At 45.9% G+C, this 22,952-nt stretch overlaps 3 protein-coding genes across 7 annotated transcripts in view; 1 reads left to right on the top strand and 2 right to left on the bottom strand.

The window, feature by feature from the left end:
* Positions 1-3,394, bottom strand: part of itpr1a (inositol 1,4,5-trisphosphate receptor, type 1a) — a 45,221-nt gene extending 41,827 nt beyond the window's left edge. For all 5 annotated transcript variants that reach the window (XM_057031189.1, XM_057031192.1, XM_057031190.1 and 2 more), the window contains exons 1-3: positions 3,141-3,394; positions 2,276-2,391; positions 332-402 (exon numbers count right to left, since the gene is read on the bottom strand). In XM_057031189.1, the coding sequence (XP_056887169.1) occupies positions 332-402; positions 2,276-2,367 (163 nt within the window). In that variant the 5' untranslated portion in view covers positions 2,368-2,391; positions 3,141-3,394. The remainder of the gene's footprint in view (positions 1-331; positions 403-2,275; positions 2,392-3,140) is intronic.
* A 631-nt stretch (positions 3,395-4,025) lies between these two features.
* On the top strand, positions 4,026-7,742 carry sumf1 (sulfatase modifying factor 1). Its single transcript, XM_057031204.1, has 9 exons — positions 4,026-4,341; positions 4,783-4,956; positions 5,059-5,133; positions 5,390-5,472; positions 5,648-5,770; positions 5,875-5,989; positions 6,276-6,389; positions 6,468-6,527; positions 7,308-7,742. Exons 1-9 carry the CDS (start codon positions 4,099-4,101, stop codon positions 7,407-7,409), a joined length of 1,089 nt encoding a protein of 362 aa, XP_056887184.1. The 5' UTR covers positions 4,026-4,098; the 3' UTR covers positions 7,410-7,742.
* Positions 7,743-7,970: 228 nt separating this feature from the next.
* Positions 7,971-16,030, bottom strand: LOC130524774 (leucine-rich repeat neuronal protein 1-like). The gene is made up of 2 exons (XM_057031202.1): positions 15,437-16,030; positions 7,971-11,012 (listed from the first exon to the last, which is right to left on the bottom strand). The coding sequence occupies exon 2, from the start codon at positions 10,844-10,846 to the stop codon at positions 8,699-8,701; it is 2,148 nt and encodes a 715-aa protein (XP_056887182.1). The 5' UTR covers positions 10,847-11,012; positions 15,437-16,030; the 3' UTR covers positions 7,971-8,698.
* Positions 16,031-22,952: the final 6,922 nt, after the last annotated feature.

Genomic DNA, 22,952 nt, shown 5'->3' with positions numbered 1-22,952 from the left:
ATGTAAACCTCAACCCTGAGAATAGAGGGTCATGAGTTCTACTTCCTGTGTGGCTGCTAATAATAGCACAGTTCACCCAAACAGGCACTTGAAGGTCAGCAATTCAAAAAAAATAAAGCATTTAAAACAAACTGACATAAGAGCTGATATTTTCTGGCTGCCTGCGGGCCCAAAAGTGCTCAGAAAACCAACACACACACACACACACATACACACAGACGGTGCATTAACATTGTCTGATTAAAGTGCATGTGGTTGTCACTAAAGAAACGCAGCACAACACGTCTAGCAGCACAGTGGCGCCAGCGCGACCGCGTCCGGCTCCTCTTACCTCGGAACTTCTTCGGGGGGTTGTTGAGGTCGCCGGCGTCGGGCTGGACGACGCAGCGGTCGTCCACCAAGCTGCGGACATAAACCAAAAGAGAGCAGTGATGAACGGACGTCTGCGAGCTCAGGACGAGCATGTCGTGATGCGCTGTGCATAAGGACAGTGGTGAGCAATCGACCCACAGACAGATGTTTGCATTAGATCAAAACAGTCATTTTTTCTTGGAGCGACATTGGCGGGTTTGGCTCACAGGCCTCAAAAACTGGACCAACGGCGGACGAGCTGCCGCATGTATCGGACGATGAAATAAAATGGTTTGTTTTCCTGTTTTCATTTAACAACGCCTACTTCAGGTGATTATAACGTAAGTGCATCGTTAGCCTCAGGGGTGACAACGTGATATACGAGCATATCGCGCTCCCAAAAGTGATAGACTGTGTTTGGTTTTGCTCAATGGACGTAGGCATGCGTCCTAGAATACAACAAGAGCAAAACAAAGCCAACGGGCATACCGTTACATGAACTTTCTCTCCTCCCTCTGCAAAAAAAAGAACCAAATCTGGAGCAGATGAAGTCCTGTATGGGCCGGCTGGAATTTCTGGTGACAAATTTAACTTTTACTAGTTTAGAATAACATTTGTCTGGAGACAGGCCAAAACCCACATCCATTTCAGGCCTTTTCCCGGGAAAGTCTGTGGCTGTCCAAACAGAGCCGTCCAGCCCCTCCAGGCGCTGCGTCTCAAAGCAGCAGAATCATGATGAAAGCAGAACATTTCCAGACAATTCGATGATGAATTAGATCCCTGAATTAATGGTTAACGCCTTTGAACAACGAAGAAAGGCCGCGCTGAAGCGTGCGGAACGATAGTTTTGACCTTTAATCTGCTCGCACAGCTCCGTCTCTTGGATTCTTTCTTCCAGTGAGGGCAGATGATGAGCACAAGGCTGCTGAGTTGGTGTTTGTGCGTGGAGGAATTGGATCACAGCCCAAACTGCCATGACAGGAGTTTAGTGATGCATGCCTGTGAACGCGCGTGTGGGAAGTGCAGGAACTCGAGGAAAGGCCGCAGTGTCTCCACGGCGACTATAGTCTTTGCTGGCACTCAGACACAGTTTTCAGAAGCAGGGAGGGGGAGATCCTGGACTCATAATAGCATCACAAACCATTGCACTTAATCAACACTCTAATCTATTATAATTTCAAGCTGCAGCCTTATATAGCCGGCTGGAAAAAAGGTGGGTGGGGGGGGGTGAGAATATAAAAGTGATATCTACAATCCCACACGTGTGGATAATCAATATATCTATTTACAGAAAGAAAAGAACTGATTGTAGGCTGACGGAAAGCAGCGGAAAATTATGAGTTAAACAAGTACCGGTAGTTTGAAAACAGTTTAACCATTAGCACCCCCCCCCCACGCACACACACACTCACACTCACACAAACACACACAAACACGCACACTCACTCTCTCTCTCTCTCTCACACACACACACACACACACCAACACACACATTTTTCCTCTAACGCTGCTTTCCTTCCATGATCCCTCACACTTTATCATTAACTTTGCACTATCAGGAGCGGCAGCCAGACCGTGACCAAGGCATGACCTTAAGGACCTCCCCATTTCCACAACTTCACTCTGTCGCATTTACGCACACGTAATTCCAATGTTACTGATATTTGGTGAGAGTGCTCTGCCCGTAGAACACACACACACACATACACACACACACAAACGGTGGCAGGAGACAACAGTTAATGCTGGTTCTGACAGCAGCAGCATTTACTTTCACAAAATCTAACTTTCTGTGAGGTGGCAACAGCCTGCACTTCAAGTGTGACTTCCTCATTACCCACACAGCTCACTTTACAATACAGAATAGAGCGCGAGGCACACACACACAAACACACACAATGCTGGCCAGTCATAGCTGACATACCCGAGAGTGCTGATGAAACCATTGGTGGAGCCCTCTGCATACAGCGAGCAGATGTCCCCAATGTGCAGGAAGCTGGACATCTTGTCCGACATGCTTGACACACAGGACGGGAAAACCTACAAGAAAAAGAGACAGAGGAATGAGGTTTGGAAACCATGATGAAAAATGCTGTCAATCTAGATCAGATTCTTTTGCGATGACATTGGCAATGCTGTAATACCACTGAGAGATGAGAGAATCTACACAAAACACTTACTCAGAGAGGTATCAGGACATTATTGGAGAAACCGGTCTACACTGATACCACTGCCTGGCTGCCAGGATTTGCATAGAAGCTGCAGGGAAATGTCTGTTCTGTTTGTGGCTTTAGACAGTTACTGATTACGAGGAGTGGCTTCCATATGCACCTGCAACAGGTTGGCTCGGCCAGCAGCTCCACCTCAGCCTAGTTATCCTCCTCCTGCTGAGGTAAATCATGCGGAATAAATCAGCACCAACTTTGGATTTGGCTGACTGCCCCAGTTGGAAACTCAAACCGGACCACGCCGATGATGAAAGTGACAGTTACACCGAGAAAGTGAGCATCCCCCCCCGTGAATCTGCGCACGAACGCGCAGAAAAGCTCAAGGGAGGGCTGTCATTCTGATCGGCATCCGCAATCACAGCGTCACAACAGTCAAATGTTACAAGTCGCAATCGCTCTTTCCTCCCCCTCCACTGCTGCACAAACAACGCGAACATTGCTGATCTGGAGCCGTGGAGCAGTTTTTTTTAACCATTTAAGGAGAGGCTAACTACTGTAAATCTCTCCCCCGCTGCCACAGCAGAGGACGGTGAAGTGAACAAGTTCTGCAAGCAACTTTACCTCATTTAGTAGTGAAAAGAAAACAAAATAAAAACCCAAAAAAGCTCGGCTGCCCAGCTCTCTCCCGGCCAGTTACATGATTCTGGGTGTCCCCCACCGGGGCGGAGGGTGAGATCCAGCCATCAGCGACCCGAATAATCCAGAGTGCTTTTTGACAGCCCTGTCACCTTTCTGTCGGCGCTTCGTGGCTCTGTTCACTGAAGCAGGCAGCGCTGTGGCTGCTTCAGCTGCCTGGCTTGGTGCCACTTCTCCTCCTCCTCCTCCTCCTCCTCCTCAAGCGGTCGGAGCGGTGCACTCTGGGAAATAGTGTCCATCGTGTGTGCCAATATACAACGTCCCAGTCAGCCAAGCTGACTATTATTCTAAGAATAAAAACAAACAAAAAAATGAACATGTATTTTAAATATTTACTTCGGGACGGAAAGAGTTACCGGAAGCTGATCTATCATGTGGCGGAAGTGTCAGGGGCTTTTCAACATCAGCTAAAAGAAAGCAAATGCAACACAGGTGATTCAGACATACGTGTATAATTACACAAAATTTATTTCCATTTTGTCACCTTAAAGACTAAGAATCCCCTCCTCTTACATATATATATTCTTGAAACAACAATTTGTCTTGAAACGGCTAAGGGAAATAAGACCAATTACACAAAGGTAAACAAGGCTGTTTTCTTTGATATTGGATAAGCACGTTATGGTCATAATTGTATAAGACTAGAGAATTGTTCCTACTCTCCTTACGTTGGGGATAAATGGTAAAATATACAAATATGAAAGAACGTTAACTTTTTAGTTTTGGTTTTGTAGCTTTCATCTTTTCCCACTCCCTAACAGTTGGTGGCGGTAGTGCGCTGGAACACAGTCCGCTACCCGCTAAAAACTCAATTAGAAGAAGCTTCAGCAACAAAAACATGGGTGCCAGCTGAGTTCTTGAGTTTCGCTTTCTTTGCGCAGCAATGGCACCCAGCCTGGCTTTGTTTTTCCTCCTCGGTTTGGCGAGCAGTTGGTCCTGCGTTCAGGGTTCGAACGGGGATCCGCCAGAACCCACTGCCGCGCCGGGAGCAGCGGGCTGCGGCTGCGGGAACCCTAAGAGAGCCGCTGGTGTGGAGGATGATGTGGACGGGGCGGCTCCTGCAGAGTCCGCTGTCAAATACTCGAGAGGAGCCAGTAGGAGAGATCAGAAGCAAGAAAAGAGTCCGGTAATCTGTCGACTTCAGCTCGTTCTCCACAATAATGTTCATCTTAATAAAAATAAGTAGCTTTCAGCCACCGCCCGCCCACGCCACACTATGTAGAATGCATGAATAAGCCTTTAAAGGAAAACAAATCCGAACCTTTTTAAAAAAGATAGAATTTTTTTTACTTCATTTTGACATTCGTCTTACCTTCTAATATAAGGTCACTGAATTTTGTCCCTATCGTGATTCAAGCAGTGTTTATTCAATGTTTCTGTTTGGTTACAGGCTGTAAAGGTGATCATGGAATTAAAACAGTATGACAAATGTGTCTGGTACCTTTGTCGGTACAAAAGTCTGTTTAAATTTGGGTTGGTTACACTCCCAGCTTTATCATGTAAACCGTCTTCAGACGCACAGTAGCATGTTCACGCTCTGCTTATAATAATATGGATTTGATTGCAGATGGTTCTGATTCCTGGAGGAGACTTCCTGATGGGAACGGATGAACCGAGCATCCCTGCAGACGGCGAGGGCCCCCAGAGGCCTGTCCATGTGGACTCCTTCTATATGGATATTCACGAAGTCACTAACCAACAGTTCCAGACGTTTGTCGCTGATACAGGATACGTAACAGAGGTGTCATTAAATCGATCCCCGTATTTGATTTTAATGTACTGAATCACTGTATTGTCATAAGGTAACTAACCCTCCTCTTGTTATCTTGTTCATTTCTTTAAGGCAGAAAAATTTGGTGACTCATTTGTCTTCGAGGGAATTTTGAGTGACAGTGTGAAAAAGGAAATAACTCAGGCAGTAAGTAGAATTATTATGCAGTTTAACTGTCTACTTTCTGTTGTTTTTTGTTAAACTTTTATTAGTGCTGTAATTATTATGTGTTTGGAGGAAAAAGAAATGGTATTGGAGCTCACTCAGCAGCTACTTGCATACCAATGGAAAAGTTCAAATGTCTATGGCAAAATATGCAACTTTACCTCCAGTAAAAGTCAAGGAAATTAGCTTGATTTTCAATTTTGTCAGTACTTATTTTGGACCGTCAATGTGTGGTCAGGTTGCTGCTGCCCCCTGGTGGCTCCCAGTGAAAGGGGCCAACTGGAAGCACCCCGAAGGCCAGGATTCTAACATCACAGATAGGTAGAGAGATACTCTCTTAAAAACACTCAACTTTAGTTCTTTTGATGATACTGTATGATGTAGAGCAGGACAGTGATTGTGACGAAAATAGTTTTTTATTCAAATGTTTAGTTTCTCTTTCCCTCTTGGATATTCAGTGAAATTGAAAGTGTATTTGTTATGCTGGCTTTTGTAGGTTAGATCATCCGGTTCTTCATGTGTCCTGGAACGATGCCCTCACCTACTGCTCCTGGTTGCACAAGCGGCTTCCCACTGAGGCAGAATGGGAGTGTGCCTGCAGGGGTGGCCTCCAAAACAGGCATGACATTCAATCATTACGTGCCTGCAATATGTGCCGGTGTGCTTATCCTTGTGCTCTGACTTTCACACCGCGTTTCTTTACTTTTAATTCCTGCATGTAAGGCTTTACCCCTGGGGAAACAAGTTGAATCCGAAAGGTCAACACTATGCCAACCTCTGGCAGGGGGACTTCCCCAACCACAATACTGCAGAGGATGGATACGTCAAAACTTCCCCGGTGAGAAAGGACAGTTGTGAGTGGTTCAAGCATTGAATTGCAGTTTGTCCATGAGCCATTGTTGTAAATCTGAAAGATTAAGTCACGGCCTGCAGCCCGTACAGGAAATGACAAAGTACTGATGATAAGAGCTCATTTTAGAGCTTAATTAAGTCTCACTAGCAACCCGCTATTTCACGGATGAAGTAATAACCTCGTTTTCCTGAAGAGGAGATATTAAAATCCTGTTTAATAATCAGTGCTCTGTTATGACAGACTGCTCATGTTTATTTCCTCTACCTGACAGGTGATGTCCTTTCCTCCTAATGGCTTTGGTCTGTATGATATAGTGGGAAATGTGTGGGAATGGACCTCAGACTGGTGGATGGTGCATCACACTGCAGAAAAGCTGCAGAACCCAGTGAGAGCTCATTGCTAGGTGTAGGTTTTTGACTTTTGCCAAAGTCCCATGTTCTTCTGATCCATGATCGTTTCTCAGACAGGTCCCCAATCAGGCAGCGACAAGGTGAAGAAGGGTGGATCATACATGTGCCACAAGGTAAAAGACAAAAACATCTGCTTCCACTTTTAAAGGAGAATGTGGTTTTTTTTTAACTAAGAAATTATAATTGAGGTGGAATTTTTTCTTCTTTTTTTCAAAGCTAAAACCTTGTTACATAATAGCAGTGTTCCTGTTAAATACTGTTTTACTCCCACTTACACATGCCGTTAGACACATTTACTGCATCTGCAACAACATTCAGCCACCCACAGGTAACCGTTGTGGTTTGCTGCTGTTGGAATCGCACTAATTGCATGCAAATGGAGTCCAAAGCGCGGATTTGTTTGTTTTGTCCATTCAAACAGCGTGGGAAGGAAGGACAATGGTCATGCATTCTGATCGAGCCAGCTGGGGAGGAGCATCGAATCCATTCTTATTCATCCTGCAACAGTTTAAATTTGCTAAACTTTACATCACGGCTTTACAATTTCCAGTTAATATTTTCAACCATCTGTGAGCGGTTGAATGAGCCCCCCAGCAGCCACCGTAGGTTATTTTAAACAGAAAAGGATTCCTGGACTCTGGCAGTTCATAATCTGCCCATTAGATGTCGATAAATCTTACACGACTTTAATGATATGGTTAGGCTCGCATATGCACATTTATACGGCCTTCAATAGAGTAAATATCATTAAAAGTCAAAGTTACAAGCACATGCTGACAATAAGATATAAAGTGGGTTCTATATTTTATATGGAACAGAAGCAGTTTTCCGTTTAAATTTCCATTTAAATCCGGTGACAGCAGATTTCCCTGTTTTCTCTCTTCCTCCATCAGTCTTACTGTTACAGATATAGATGTGCTGCCCGGAGCCAGAACACTCCAGACAGCTCCGCCTCTAATCTTGGGTTTCGCTGTGTGTCTGGGGAGCAACAGTGACCTGATCTCGTTCTCAACTCTCCCTTCTGCCGCACTTGTATTTACTTTTGTTTCACATGTGTGATAGTGCTTTTTTTTTTTTTGCTTTTTTTTTTTACAGAAATAGTAAAATCGAGGCTTTATCAGTGTGCCTTATCAGTGTTTGATGATGACTGACCTTTCAGGGCTGAAAATGTTTTGAATGTTTTAGCTTCCGCTACAGATAGTGATAACATTTCCAGAATTAAATGAATAGGCCATTTCACTGGTTCTGTTAGTATCTACTGGCTTGGAAAATGTTTTTGTGAGAACTTATGATTGTGCATAAAGTAGAAATGTTGTCATATCTTTCAATTATGTTGGTTTTTGTCGTACATTTGGAAAAAATGGCCTTGTTTTGTTTTAATGTGTATTTGGAGTAACCGCTAGGGGGCAGCACATATCAAACTTAGTCTGGTCATCAACGCAGTTTGTCTTCCATCATATTTCTCATAGCTCATCGGTAAAGATGGATCAGAGTAGTGAGACCTGCAGGGACCTAAGGCTGTGTTACCTGTCAAACTGAAAAATAAGAACAACATGTCTGCAAAAAGACCAGAAGGCTATTTATTTTAACTTCATCAGTGTACAGTTTGCATGTGAAATTCAAATTCAAGACTAAGCCAAAACAAAGCGAAAAAGTCTAGCAAAATAATGTGGTCAGGGAAAGGGTCAGAGAGTTTCTAGTGCAACTTAATAAGAAAATACTTCAGTTATTTAATCAAATATTTATATTCCTAGCGTTAACATCACGTTACTCAGCAAACTGAATACCTACTCATTTAATTCAGAAAGATCGAAGGTATAGTTGATACAACATTACTGCACGATTGCTAACATTCAGTAGACGGTATAACAAGTCTAAACCCCACCATCAGCATTTAGTCGAAGATTAACCTTTGTTATCTCTCTGCTTAACAGGCTACCTGTTTTACAAACCAGAGAAATGCTGATTCCCACTAATGATGCATCCGGACCCCTGGTCCAAAATAATAAATGAGTCAAAAAAATGCACCACAGGAACAAGAGCAGCGCAACTAAGACAACCTGGAGGCTAAATACAGCTGCCGTCATCGAGAGTTTGAAACAAGAGAAAGAAATTTTACAAATCGGCGATACGCTATACTAATAAAAACCCTGTCCTTGATCACTCTGCTCTTAGCAAAGCTGAGAATACAAAAAACAGCTGCAATTTTTATTTGACTTCTGCACCAAAATGGCAAAAGTGTGTCTTTTTTTGTGCTGCTAAAGAGACAGCCGGGCTGAAATCCTCACCACATGTAGTAGCTGCGTGTGGTGTCCACGGGAGAGGGTTTCCCCTCCGCGCCGCCGTCTTTGTCCTTCTCGCCGTCGGCCTCCCACAGGTTGATGAGAGGAGGGTAGAGCTCGTTTAGGGGGATGGACGAAGTCTTCAGCATGTACTTCTTCAGCGAGTGGTGGTAGTTTTTCCTCTTCCACCTGCGGGCCACGTAGACACCCACCGTGGCCAGGCTGAGGAAGGCCAGCATGGTCGCCATGACGGCCAGCACGGCTACGCTCGGATGCTGGGCTGACAGGTCCAGGGAAAAGGTGGCGCCACGTGTGGTGACATTGACGCAGGACTTGTGCGTCTGCAGGTGGACGTTGGCGACCGTGAGGCAGACCTCGTACTCGGTGGAGGGCTGAAGGTGCGTGAGGTTGTACTCGTGAACGTCTACAGGGACGCGGGCGGTGTAAGTGATGTGCGGGTTGTCGATCTTCATGGTGGCCGAGGCCCACTTCAGGTTGGATGACATGACGTTGGAGTTGACTTTCCAGGAGACCAGGATGGAGTGCGATTCGGTTTGCTTGACGTAGATCTTCATGACCTGGGCATTGTCTAACAAGGTTCCGTTGACTCGAACCGAAGCGACGCGCGTGTCAGCTCCTTCTGTGTTCTGGGCCACACAGGTGTAGTGACCGGAATCCTCCACCTGAACATGAAAGAGCCGCAATGTCCCCTCGCTGCTCAAGTGGTATCGCTCTGACACCGTGTCTGCTGTGATTTTGGCCCCGAGAGGAGTCACCCAGTAGATATCTGGTTCGGGTTCAGCCATGGCTCTGCAGTCCAGACTGACGCTCGCGCCCAGCTCCAGGTCCAGGTGGCTGGGGAAGGTGTCGTGGGATATGAGGGGAAGGCACTGCTCCAGCGGCTCCAGCTTCCTCATCTCTCGAACCATCTTGCCTCTGAGCTCTGACGGGGACGTGCACAGCATGGCCGTGGGCTCCATGAAACGGACCGTGGTCCGGTTTGAACTCATCCACTGGATGACACAGTCGCAGCGCAGTGGGTTGCTGTGCAGGCTGATCTCCCGCAGGTTGGGCAACACCTCCACGGTGTGTTGGTAAAGGGCGGTGAGGGCGTTATTATTGAGCATCAGGCTTTCCAAAGCGGGCATGTCTCTGAAGGCCAGCTTGTGCACGTATGACAGTTTAGGGTTGTTAGTTGCCTCCAGTTTTGTCAGCTCGGGGAGGTTGTCCAGAGCGAAGCGATCGATCGACACCAACTCCATCATGTTGTTGATGCCCAGCTCCTTCAGGTGGAACATGTTGCGGAAATCACCCTCCTGGATTTTGTGCACGGGATTTTTGTTCAAATCCAAAAATTTCAGATTGGGAACCTTTTCGAGAGCAAGCTGAGGGATCCGCTGCAGCTTGTTGTCATAGAAAGAGATACTTTCCAGGTTATCCAAACCTACAAAGGCATTTGCTGGCACGTCAGTGAGATCCATGCCAGCCAGAACCAGACTCCTTAGTCTTCCAAGAGGCTTGAAATTCATGTCTAGGAGGCCAATAACTGGGTTCTCCCCGATCATCAGGATCTCAAGGTTCGGCGTTTCTTCAAACCAACGGTTGTCTATCACCTGGAGCTTGTTGGAGTTGAGGTGAAGACGCAGCAGGTTGCGGAGCCCCCCGAACGCTCGCGGCGAGATGGAGCTAATCTCGTTGTGGTTGATGTAGAGCTCCTGCAGATTTGAGAGGTTTCCCAGGCAGTTTTCACGCAGCTGGGTGATGTGGTTCTCCTCCAGATGCAGCGTGGTCAGGTGGTTCATGTCTGTGAGACGCACCGCCTCCACATTGCTGAAGTTGTTCTGGGACAGGTCCAGCTCGGTCAGGTTAAAAAGGGCGTCCAGCTCCCCTCTGGTGTGGGAAATGGCATTACTTTGGAGCAGCAGCACCTGAGTGTCTGTGGACAGGTTGGATGGGATGTGCTTGAGCCTCAGGTCATTGCAGTCGACGGTGGTTGCCTCCTTGTAGGTGGACTGCGGGGTGAACCACGGACGGATCTCGCACACGCACAGACGTGGGCATTCTTTGCCGAGCAGGGGTGGCGCAGAGGAAAGAAGCAATCCCGCGCACAGCCAGAGAAGAGGAAGCCAGGGCTGCAAGCTGAGCACCATGTTTGCAGGCTGTCTCCTCTCACAAAAGTTTAAAAGGGAGGCGGCGTTCCGGAGGAGGCTATGGGGGGAAGCTCCAAGACCATCAGTGTGGTGAGCCGCTAGGTAGCTATTGTGAGCAGACAGACCCGAGAGATCATCCGGCCACTTCCTCACCTTGAGTTCAAACCTAAAAGAGACAGAACATGAATTAAATGAAACGTCCCACGTCGTAAAAACCATTGCAATCTCTTTTTTTGGGGGGGGGGGGGGGTTGACTAAAGTCTAAAAGATTAAGATTAAGATGAACTTTATTCATCCCCGTGGGGAAATTGAATAAAAGTAAACTTAAGTAAAACCTGGGAGAATAGACCATCGGGTTCCATCAACTAAACTGACATATTTAACAAGGCGGAATAAATCTGTCAAATTTGGCTTGTTGCTCTGCCACAATTTAGACAGCCAGTCCTAGTTTTTAATGAGCTTCTCCGCAGCCAGACACAGTCACGAGGAACAGAAGCTGCCTCCTATTTATGCTATTAATGAGGTAATTGTCTTTGTTTCACCGTTCCACAGGAGAAAATGAGAGTTCTTTGTAACGTTACATCAGTATCACAGTGTTCCAACAGAGGAGCCCCCGTTTCCGTCTGAAGAGGTCCAGTTGGTGTTGGTTCCTGCATCGCCGCATCAACAACAAATGCCAACTAATTTCCCTCAGCAAGATGGATAATCTCCACGCCAACTCGAAAGTGGCGGTCCTCTTGAACGCGAGCGTGGGGTGGGCACAGCCGGCAGCCCGGGCTGCGAGCCCGTTGCACAACAGATTTCATAAAGTGGGAGTGTGCACACCTCACTCTTAATCATGAGCTATTTTGATACGGCCCCATAGGACGTTGGCGTGTGAATCTAGGAGCCAAAGGAACTGCACGTCTGCGCTGGATAAACACTTTTGTCTTCTTACTTTGGTCAAACTATGACAAGCAAGTCGACTCGCCCCAAATTTGCTCAATTTCTACATTAGCCATCTACTTTAACGCTCAAAGATGGCTCCCTTCTAGGACATTCATACCTGCACTTATCGGCTGTTGCAAACAATTACTGTCAGAAAATGACCCGGTCCAGCCATGGGGCATGTGATACGTGATGATCGTGTGGTTCCTCGTCCTACCTTCATTAATCCCATCATTTGCTTTTCAAATGAAGACATTTGAAAAGCAAAGGTTGACTTTGTCGCAGTCTGTCCTCTACAGCTCAGGCATCATTTCAGAGGAACAGGTGGAGTAAATAGCTGTTTTCATGCACAGGCCATAAAACTCGGACACCTGGCAAGCAGGTTTCTGGCAGGATCACAGCGCCGCAGAGGGGGCCTGCATCCGTTCTCACCTATCTCGTGCTGCGAGTTCGTGTTGACCTTTTTGACTTGAGGAGACTCTGCTGAGCACATATGCCCCATTTTTCTCACCATAATCTCTGCAGATTTGCGGATTTTGAGCCATTTTCCGGGCACATGTTCCAGATTGGAATATCAGGATAATCAAAGGACTCTTGTGCAAGAGTTTCTAAAGCTCTAAAACAAGTCATTTTTCCAGTAAAGTTCAAGGTTGATGCCAGGTGACAGCTAGAGCAGGATGAATGAAGGCCTTTAACACAAGATCAACAGGGCTGCACATGGGGATTCTTGATAAACAGCAGAGCTGCAAGCATGTCACACAGGCCCAAATACCCCAGAGGCAAAAAGGGGGCTGATCTGCCTATTTCTGTTGATGACATCATTGGGAGCTTACCCTTAGCGGGATGTTACAGAGATTAGGCCTGAGATTACTTCTCTCACTGTTAAAGCAGGAGTATTGTGAGAATCTATTGCTAATTGCTAACCACAAAATATGTATCCTGAACCCCCCCTCCCCCTCACACACACACACACTTTTATTCAGCTCGCACACTGCGACTTCTGCATGCGCAGATCACTGAAAGAAGGCAGAAAATCCCTCAACAGCTTGGCATTATTGAGCCTGTCTGAACTGAAGCCTCCAGCAGGAGGGATCTAGGCTCTCTCAGCACACCAGATCCTGATGAGGTTTTCGCTCTGAGTGAAGCGCCCGGGGAAGAAAACAAATAAACATGTGACATGGACGAGATTCCTTCTGAGTTTCCTCAAGTGAGGATCACTGGCCCGGAGGTTCAACCAGAGAGTTGAATGTGATTGTGTAGCATAATGAGCTTGGTCTGCTTCATGCTACAGACTGCTAAATGTATTTAGGAGACCTGGCCTCTGCACAAATCTGGGGAGAAAAGGGAGATAATCACGACAGAAACACACAGAGGCAGCGTTTCTCTATAGATCTGCCCGAGTTCTTTCGTTTTTCTTTTTCCAAGTAAAAGAAACCTGGAAGTGATGTAAATCTAATTTGTTGTTGTTTTGTGGAGACATTCGATGCAGCAGCACTTTTACAGCGATTCATGCCCCCCCCCCTTCTCCCGTTCCAGGGGTTATATTCATTGGGTGCAGAAGAAGAAGCAGCGTTTCCAAATCAGCATCCACGCAAGTTTACAGACCTGCGGTCGCCAATGGCGCTCCTGTTTCTATAAACAAACGGGAAGGCGCGAGTGGACGGCTATTAGTGGCATCAGGCAGCGGCAGGAAGGGGAGAGCGAGCGCTGCTGCACGGGAAGATGAGCACAGCATATTGTCGAAACGACGTGATTAATAAACAACCGTCACCAGATAGTTAAACCATATCGTGCACATATGCTCAAACACCTGGTTGTTTTCTTGCCAAAACAGGGCCTCTAATAATGTGTCTGGTCAGGCTTTTTATGTGCACCAAAGCAAAAAAAAAACACAGTCATTGCTGTGTGACGCTGCCTGATGTTTCCACTATGTTCTGGCTGTTCCGGCCGGCCTGAGAGATATCCTGCACCATTAGTATGCAAGCGTCTCACTTCACATCACACAAGGCTCTGGTGCAGCTGCTGACGGCAGAGGTGCGAAGCTGAGAAGAAGGATGCATGTCCACACAGCCAGAGATATATATGTCTTATCTTATTTATCGTATTCTAGTGTTTATTGTCTTCTCTATGTTGAATGTTGCAGCGTCACACCGAGACAAATTCCTAGCTTGTGTAATACTGTGTACTACATGAACAATGGCAATAAATAAATCTGATTCTGATTCTGAGGAAAACGGCAGAGTGGGGGAGAGCTCTGCTGAAATTAGGAAGAAAAACCAGGAAGACACTTCCAAACTAGTGATTCCCACGTAGATTTTGAACTCGCGATCAATCAAAATACACATTTTTAAAGGACCTCCTCTGCCTCATTGACCTGAGCTCTGTCTCATTTTCAGCTGTGTCGCTGATGAAAACAAACAACTGACTCTCATTACGTCACAAAACCTCTGAACGGCCCTCTGCCGTGTTTCTGCATTCCCTTTCAGGCTCACAAAAGGGAAAAGGTCAAGCCGGAGCGCCCTTGTCTCCGCGTCTGTGGGAACCCCCGGCACGGCACATGTTGCAGGCTCTGCGGCTCCCAGTGACACCTACTCACCCACGCACAGACACTCCTTTGTTTCAGCAGGTTCTCACACTCCTCACTACCAGCTGAGGAGCTGCATCACTATGCAGTGTGACGATTCTGGGGGGGGGGGGGGACTAAACTTCCAAACCCCTATATGATTGGCTCCTTGGGTGACATATGTTCCGATTGTTTGAGTCTCGAGATGGGACGTTGTGTGACTGCATGTGACGTCACAACCACAGTTGTCTCATGAACAGGTGTTGCTGTGATGCTGCAACTTGTCAAAGGTGCTCAGAACAATAGAATCCCTCCCCTCACACACACACGCGCACACACACATGCACCCTGTTGACCTTTTGGACTAAAACTCCTTCTGTATCCCCAGTGTTCTTCACTTGAGACTTCCTGGCAATGACAACAAGCCTCATAGCAGCTACTTAGCCTTTTCAGCAGCATCCTGCACCCTGTGAGTGATGCTGCTGCTGCAGTTTGTCCGCATGCTTCACCACACTGTCCCATCGTTTCATCATCACTGTGCAACAAAGAGTCCGGGCTCCAGTTTTTACAAATTGCACAAAATATTGCATCGCAAAACACCGATTCGCCTTCCTCGTGCAAAAGTGCAGAGGAAAGAAGATAAAATATTACATTTTAGTGCAATTCAAGTTTTCAATTACTTGTCCATGTTTACCCATGTTGGTCAGTAGTTTGCGTCCAGAAACGTTCACAATAATCATTCTGCAGGGTGACTGCAGAACTCAGCGCCTCTGCAAAATTATTAACGGATATAATTGAGGAGCCAGCGCACATGGCAGCCAGACTGCGATGGGACAGCAGTAAATACAGTTAACTTTCCCTCTTTGGCCAAAATGAATCTTTGTTTAAGCTTCGTGGCTGTGTGCTAGGGCTCCTCGCCATGCGGTAAGAAACGCGTCGTTGTTTTATTTAATCTCTGATGATGTTTCTCCAGACAGAATTTACGCACTCGGCTTAATGCCCGCATCGATTCCTTTAAGAACCTATGATTGATGGGGGAAAAAACGACGTTTGGCACATGCAAACGCATCGTGGCGTCCAATAAATAGCGGTGGTCTCACCTATGAAGAGCTGTATCCTCTGTGCGCAACGCTGCTGCAGGCTGTAGTCTGACCCATGCGGGAGACCGCAGACAGAATCTTTAAAAAGAAGAGAAAAAGAAAAGGGAATCTGATGCCAAATGCTTCACCGGCAGGAATGATGGCTGCGGTGCGTAAACAACTCCGCTCCGATGCTCTGTGCGCTTGTGGAGACACTGCAGCTCAGCGCACAGCTGCCAGTGACGACGAGCCGCCTGACGCAGGCAGGTCAGCTGGATTGAAGCGGCTGCGAGGCTCAAACACACAACCCCGCCATCTGTTCCGTCATCACCGCCTGGGAACAAAAGTCCCACCCTGCCGGCCACGGTTTTCTGTGTCGAAACAGCTGGAGGAGCCAATGGCAGCTCATTGTTCGACTGGCTGACCTCTGCCGGTGTCATCAAGTTTATCCGTCATCGCTGGGGGGGAAAGGGCTTATAAGCTCAACCAAGAGGGTGCGGACTGATTTAATGACTTCACTATATAGTCATATTATGTATATTTTAAGTTGAAGGCGAAGATGGATCGCTCACACTTTCACAGAGGAGAGAGATCCTGTCACTTGTTTGGCTTCTTCCTCTTCCTCCCTCTCCTCCTCCCCCTCCCTCTCTCCACAGGGAGCAGTGGAAATGACAGTGTTTCATCACTTACTGTTTGAACTGCTGCTGCGTTGAGAGCTGTCTGACTGATTCTGCCGCCTGCAGCTGCCGAGAAGCTTTGTGATCGCATCTGCATCCAAACCTGCACGTTAGGCAGGCAAAAAAAAGATTTTTCTTATTTTTCACCCTGGAAATGAGCACGACTTTGATATTTAGAGCTCTAGATTTCATTGTTTGCCAGGTTTCCTTCAGACAGTTGACAATATTGCCAGTAGTGTGTGTGTGAAGTCATTTTCCTCTAACCTTGTTTTTATATTTGATGTCATTACAAGATTACAGATAACCTCAACAGGAGACTAATTATTCCAGTTGGACTAAACCTTCAGAAGCTTCTTTCATGCAGCATTTCAAGTGAACTCTAGTGATGCTGGCCCCTATCTTTCTGACATTAATGTATAACTTTAACAGTACAAGGGTTGTTATTTCGTATGAAATGGTGACTCGGCATTGTAGAAAAATACAGAAAATGGTTAAGAAAAGAGATAACATCCATTTTTCACAGAACTCAAACGTCTATTCCTTTTATCCAAACCCGTAAGCGCTTTATCCCTTCATCTCTTCAACACTCCAGTTGTGTTCACAAATGGCTAATCAGAATTTACCACCATTAACCTGTGGCACTTGTGGTGCGGTTGCTATGGAGACAACTCCCTCCTCAGAAAGACGATGCAGCATATCTGCCGGTTTATTAGATCTTCCCTCTGATCACACGGCTCCCTCCACATGGCCTTCTGGGAAAAATAAAACCGCAAATGCATGCCCCCAGGTTTACCTTTAGCCGAGCGTGTTTTTCTTTTTTCTCTGGCAGCACGACACCCTGAGGAGAAGAGATGGGATTGAACACGCCTGACTTGTGATGCCAGGCCCTTGTTTTTAACAAATGCGCGGCGATAACTGGAACAAATAAGGCATCGGTCCGGACAGAGCAGGAGAAAATCCCCTCTGTGTCCAATCAGCACCCTCTGTCTCAACACAAATTGAACATTATGAGCCCCAGTGTGGGCGGATTTATTGCAGAGCTGCTCTGTTGGGTTGCAGTGGAGTGTGCTCTGCTGTTGTAGCTTTATCAGACTTCATGTACACAAGCTTGCCTGGGTGTGTACCTCAGCTCCACTCATTAACACATTAATTAACGCTCCACTCCTAGCCACTCTTTATCTCGAACGGCACCTGGATCTCGACTCATACGGTCAACCTGCTTCAGCTTTGACATGCAAGCGTGACCCTGATCTCAGTTGGAGAAACCTTGAATATCAATCAAGTCTAGCCACTGGTTCCATCCTGAGGGACGAGGTAAGCACCGACTTGAACCGAACTGGGCTGTATAGACACAGAGGTCACATGTGAGGTCCTGATTTCTGTTCGACGTGTTCCCTTGCATTAGTGTCCACATTTGAATCCACATCCAATCAGAGCCATTTAGTGGCCAAATCAACAGATCCCTTTATAATTGCTCTGGAGGAGAGCAATTAAGAATAGGCTCTCGAGGATTGATTTTCATTTAGGCTTGTCAAGCTGGCCTCACTTGATTTGTTTTAGTTCTAGGAACAATCAAGAGGTGCATGTGCATGCGCGTTCATGTGTGCGTGTGTGTGTGTGTGTGTGTGAGTGAAAAAGAGTGATGATAGTTCATATCTTTACTGAGGAAAATATTAACCAAACACCAAATTGACTCAGCAGCAGGACTTCATGATTGCTTGATAAACATTAAAAACAGTTAATTGCGCAATGATATTAGCAAGTTAGCCACACTGCCTTTGTCCAAAGGTTCTCTTGGTTTTGCTAACTCTGTAACCTCAGGAGCAACATTATATAATTTTGCAAGAATTGTTATGAATATTATCAAGCTGTCTGCTGGGCTACGGAGCAACATTTGTGCCTGTCAGATTTTGGTTTCACAAAACAGGAGTGTGTTTTATCCCATCCTCCATTCCTCATCCCTCCTTGTTCACCCCTCCCTCCTCTACTCCAGCTGAACAAAGACAACTGCTCTTTGTTGGCCCTGCTTTTCTGTCTGACTCCAGAATGTGTCTACTCGCTGACGCTGGTGGCTGGGATACCGCTGTGTTATCTGTAGCAGCGCAGGCAATGGTTGAGGAGGTGGGGGCACTGACACTGAGGATAACGCCCTGTGCCTCCTGAGCCCTCTGTGCAGAGATTCAGCACCTTTTTTAGCTGCTTTCATTGGAGACTGCACATGTGTGGACGTGAAGCAGCTGTCAGCAGCAGACCTCTCATCTTTTTCTTAAAAACACTCGACCTCTTTGTTCCGCCACTTGAGAAATATTTCTCATTGTCAAAAGAGGGGCTGCACTTTTCCAGTCAGAGATGAGACTCAAGGATTCAGCATCCACAGATGAAATAAGAAAAGAGGAAATAACAGGCGGTGTGGGTTAAAGAGCAAAGAGGATGAGAATTTGCTTCTCAGAGAAGTGAGGAGAGTGATGGAATTTCTCTTTCTCTGGCCCCACCCACCTTTATCCATATATGGAAGTACAAAAGAGCTCAGGGGTGTTGAGACGGTTCACTCCCTTTCTCTGAGGGTATTATTTTGGCCAGGGAGAAGAAGGGGGTTGGCTGGCCTACTTTACATTCCCCCTATTTTCTCCTAATTTGGAGGAAGCCTGGAAAAGACCAAAATTATTTACATAAAGTAGACTGTGTTAATTAAGATTTGCACTTGGGGATAAGTGAGACCCAAAGTCATAAATGGTGACATTAATGATCATCATCATCAACAAGGATCGACAAATCAGACCTGACTTCCTGACCTTTCAGTTACCCGTCTAGGTCCGTGCTGGCAGGGGTTTTTTGTTCCGCAGTGCATTAAGGCAAACATGAAATTTAAATATTTACCAGCCACTCAGACAAGAAATGACACACGCAGTGGGAGCTGGGTCAGCAGCTGGAGACCAACTAGGTGAATGGAACGGCGTACAGTCACGCCGGTCAAACCCCAGTCATCTCAGCTGAGATTTACGGTCCGATGTCGCTGGAACTGTGACAAGCTGGAGACAAGATGAACAAAGTTTGGGGATGCTGATCCTTCCAGAGGGAGTGGTGAATCATATCAGCGTAGCAAAATAGCACATGTGGACCTTTTGTACAAGTTTCAATTAAAAATTCATGTTTTCTTTCACATTCAAAGTGCTCTAGTTGGCTTACATTGGCTTACATTAAAGCGCGCGTATTTGTGTGTGTGTGTGTGTGTGTGTGTGTGTGTGTGTGTGTGTGTGTGTGTGTGCGTGCGTGCGTGCGTGTGTGCGTGTGTGTGTGGGGGGGGGGGGGGGTGTTTAGTGCTGCAAGGAAGTCACCATTAGTGAGCCAGTATAGGTTCATGGTATACCGGAGGCTGGAACTCTCCGCAGCCACGAAGCTCCAGGAGTGTAACTCACCTCGGGGTCATAGTATCGTTGCTCTGCTCTCACCTATGGGGTCGGAGTCACGGCCCACAGTGATGTCCCTCCACCAGCCTTGCTGTGCGTTCTTCTCCCCTCATGGAAAGTCTGTGTGTTCAAGCATGCCAGTTGTTTCCCAATGGAGAGTATGGTTCCATTTGGTATTTAAATGGGTCAAACTGTGTTGATTTATTCATGCTCTGAGTCTTTAGTGCTGCTCAGACTGACAGACAAGTTTCCGGCTTAACCCCACTTTCAGGATGATGTATATACATGCATTTGTGTATATGTATATATATATATATATATACACACACACATACATAACGGTGTGGGGGGGTGTTTATGTGTGTGTTTGTGTGCTTAGATTTTAATTTTGATTGAATTCTCAAATAATAAACTGTATGAGATGCAAATAGAAACCAACAGCAGGTCAGTACCCACAGAAAGACAAAAATAAATTTTTAATACTAAGAAATAAATTATTCTCTGTACAATTTTGCCTTGAGATATAGATTGTGCAATATTACACCTTTAGGGTGAAGGACTTTCAGCCTTCAAAAAGTGTGCCTTCAAAAAAAAATCATGATTTTAGTTAATAATTCAATAATGTGGATGTGAAGATTTAATTGTGTTCGTAATTTTGGAGGAAATTAATTTGGCTGCCGTTGGTGATTCTGGAAGTCACTGAGTGACAGGAGGATGCTGAAGGAAGTACAGCCAACAACAAGGTTTCCATGTGTGTTTCCAAACAGAGAATTCCACAGGTTTGTGCTCCTGCTCCAGGACACTGGAAACATGAAAGAATACCTGTGAGACAACTTTATCCAGTACGCCGCCTTCCACTGATTAAAAAAAAGTGTATTGTGTATTGTGGCTTTTACCAATGTGAGAGGTTGGTTGGTTTTAAATAGATAATATGAAGAAATGACTGAAAAGTGGGTGGAAAAACCTCACAGATATCTTTGCGCCCAATATATAGTCCAAGTTCCACCTGCCGATGTGCTGAACTGGCATCAGCAAACATTTGTGTCCTGGGAAATCCACAGTAACGCTTCTAATATGCCCCCTCTCAGCAGGCTTGTTTGTTTGGATTCCAATAAGTTTGACCAGATGGTCCCCTGAGAGTGGTGCTCTTCCATATTCATGAGATGAGGTTTGACCCCGAGACCTTAGAAGAGCTGACCTCTAACCCAGATCCTTTAGGAGATCAATAGGAGGTGGAGGAGAGCAGAGGGGAGAAGTGTTGCTCCGAGCCAACAGACTCCCGCCCCTCGCTCCTCCTCCAACAGTCCCGATTTCTGTGAGTGAAGGCATTTGAACTATAGCCGAGCCTTTGCACCAGTTCCCAGGCTTCCCTGAAAATCAACATCTGCTCCAGTCTTGGAGATGGTGGGGTTTGGAGAGCCGGGACAAAGCTGGGGGGGGGGTTTCCGTCCACGATGGACTGTTGCAGCTGTGATCGAGAGCTTGGCAGTGATCTCTGACCTCTGTGAGACGTTTTCCCGTTCATGCTCAGGAGTCTTAATGTAAGAACTCTCATCAAGACCTGCCTGCAGAATTGTTTGGAGCATGAAGCTATCTATCTATCTTCCATAAGCTATCACAATAAAATCCATTTCCTCTTTTCACCGCCTGGTTTCATTGTTGTTCCTCCTCTGGTGTCCTCACACAGTCCAAACACGTGCACATTATTGGATGTCTGGAGCTGACAACTTGTCTAGAGTGTGTTCCTGCTTCAGGCACTCCCCAAATCCCATTTTACCACTTCACAATGTAGTGTTTATTAAAAGAAGATACAAACTGATGTGCCAACAACTTTGTCTAAAACAACAAAGAACTTTCTTCCAATTAAAACTGTAATTAGGCTCCCAAAATGCTCTGTCATTTCTAAAGTCTGTACACATCTGTTCATTATCTTTACATTATCTTTACTTCTTTCTTACATCTGACTACAGATGCTCTTCTTTTCCTTTCTTAAACACATCCATATAGTCTGAGGCTAAAAGTGTGCATTTCTTTAAAAGACTTTAGTTATGGAAAAACACCCCTGCGATGTTTGTTTGTACTTTCTTTCTAGATGTGCTACCCGTTCAATTTTAAGAGGATTGTCCTCCCAGTACACTTTAAAGTCCTCATTTGATATTTCTAGTCTGTAAAATATGTGGAATACCTATAGGAGGTGTGATCCATGAGATATTAAAGATTCAAAATAAACTTTAAAATGCCACTTAGACTGAAGGCCAAAACAACATCCCCAAAGGTACACATATATAAAGCACTAAAGCTGTTTAATTTTAACAATGTTTACGTTCTGAATAGCACTAAGTGATATGATTTGATCGGGGTATCCAGCATATGGCACTGCAATACGCCAGCCGCTGTTCTTGCTCGTTTCTGCTGCAGTGAAGGAGGAATATCAGCAGGATGCTTCTTTATTACTGATCTTATCTGAGCCTATGGGCAGTGTTATTTTCAAGGAGATGCGTGCTTGCAGAGTGGAAATGAGCCAGAATGTAGATAACACAGCACATCCATCTGACTAATTGGCTCTACAACAGTTAGAGAAAAAAAAAACTCTGATTTATGGGGCTCAAGGAAGAAGAGAAATGCACTTTTAGAAAAAACATCCCTCACTATCAGCTCCATCTCAATCGTGAATTGATCATCCATTTGCCAAATAAAGCTTTAAGTCCATTATCTTATCCTGTGTGATATGACGGTTCAGTAAATGCAGCTGATGGAGATTTGAGACATGCACGGTTCGTTGCAGCCGCCGGCTGTTTGCCAAGTGTGAAGCCGAATTAAAATCTAAATCTCAGCCCAGGAGCAATACTAAAAACCTTTCATGAGGGGTTGTACAAGAGATGTGGCCACATAAGCAGATTGTGTTATGTGGTGAATTACTGCCCGGTTCTTTTTATTGTCATCCACAATTCATTCATAATTCATGGCCTCTCTCATCCAGACAGGTGTGAACAGAGCCTGACCCACGAGCGTCGCTGAGTCGAGTGACACGAACACAACCGTCAGATGTCCGTCGTACTCACTGTAGATACGCATTAAACTCGCCGCACTCGTCACAGGAACTGCCACCGCACCACCACGTCCTCGTCACAGCCAGGCCAGGAAGTGACAGCAGGAGCGGTTGTGGGGAGTGACAGTTAGAAGCGATGCATATGTGAGAGTGTCAGTGTTCTGACAACCAGAATGGCAGTCGGCGCTTTTTTAAACAAGGCCAGAACATCCACGGATCCATCCTGTCGAATGTCCCAGGATCTTCAGTTTTTGCGCCTTTCTGCTTAATAAAATGGGCCAAAGGAGCCATGAATGATGAGCACGTGTGACAGCCACACATTTATAAAATGAATAACTTTCACCATGGAATGAGATGGTATTGACCTTTGACATTTAATCTGCAGTATGTATTCTCTTCATTTT

This window comes from Takifugu flavidus, chromosome 4, assembly GCF_003711565.1.
Source record: "Takifugu flavidus isolate HTHZ2018 chromosome 4, ASM371156v2, whole genome shotgun sequence".
Lineage (NCBI taxonomy): Eukaryota > Metazoa > Chordata > Actinopteri > Tetraodontiformes > Tetraodontidae > Takifugu > Takifugu flavidus.
Note: the sequence above shows the minus strand (reverse complement) of the source record. Positions and strands in the feature narration are given on the sequence as shown.

What these genes read in the sequence shown, in the direction of transcription:
- LOC130524774 (XM_057031202.1), bottom strand. Translation starts at nt 10,846, where the DNA reads ATGGTGCTCAGCTTGCAGCCCTGGCTTCCTCTTCTCTGGCTGTGCGCG.
- sumf1 (XM_057031204.1), top strand. Translation starts at nt 4,099, where the DNA reads ATGGCACCCAGCCTGGCTTTGTTTTTCCTCCTCGGTTTGGCGAGCAGT. An exon ending in ATACAGGATACGTAACAGAG is followed by an intron (nt 4,957 to 5,058) that starts GTGTCATTAAAT and finishes CATTTCTTTAAG; the next exon opens with GCAGAAAAATTTGGTGACTC. An exon ending in GATCATACATGTGCCACAAG is followed by an intron (nt 6,528 to 7,307) that starts GTAAAAGACAAA and finishes TTCCTCCATCAG; the next exon opens with TCTTACTGTTACAGATATAG.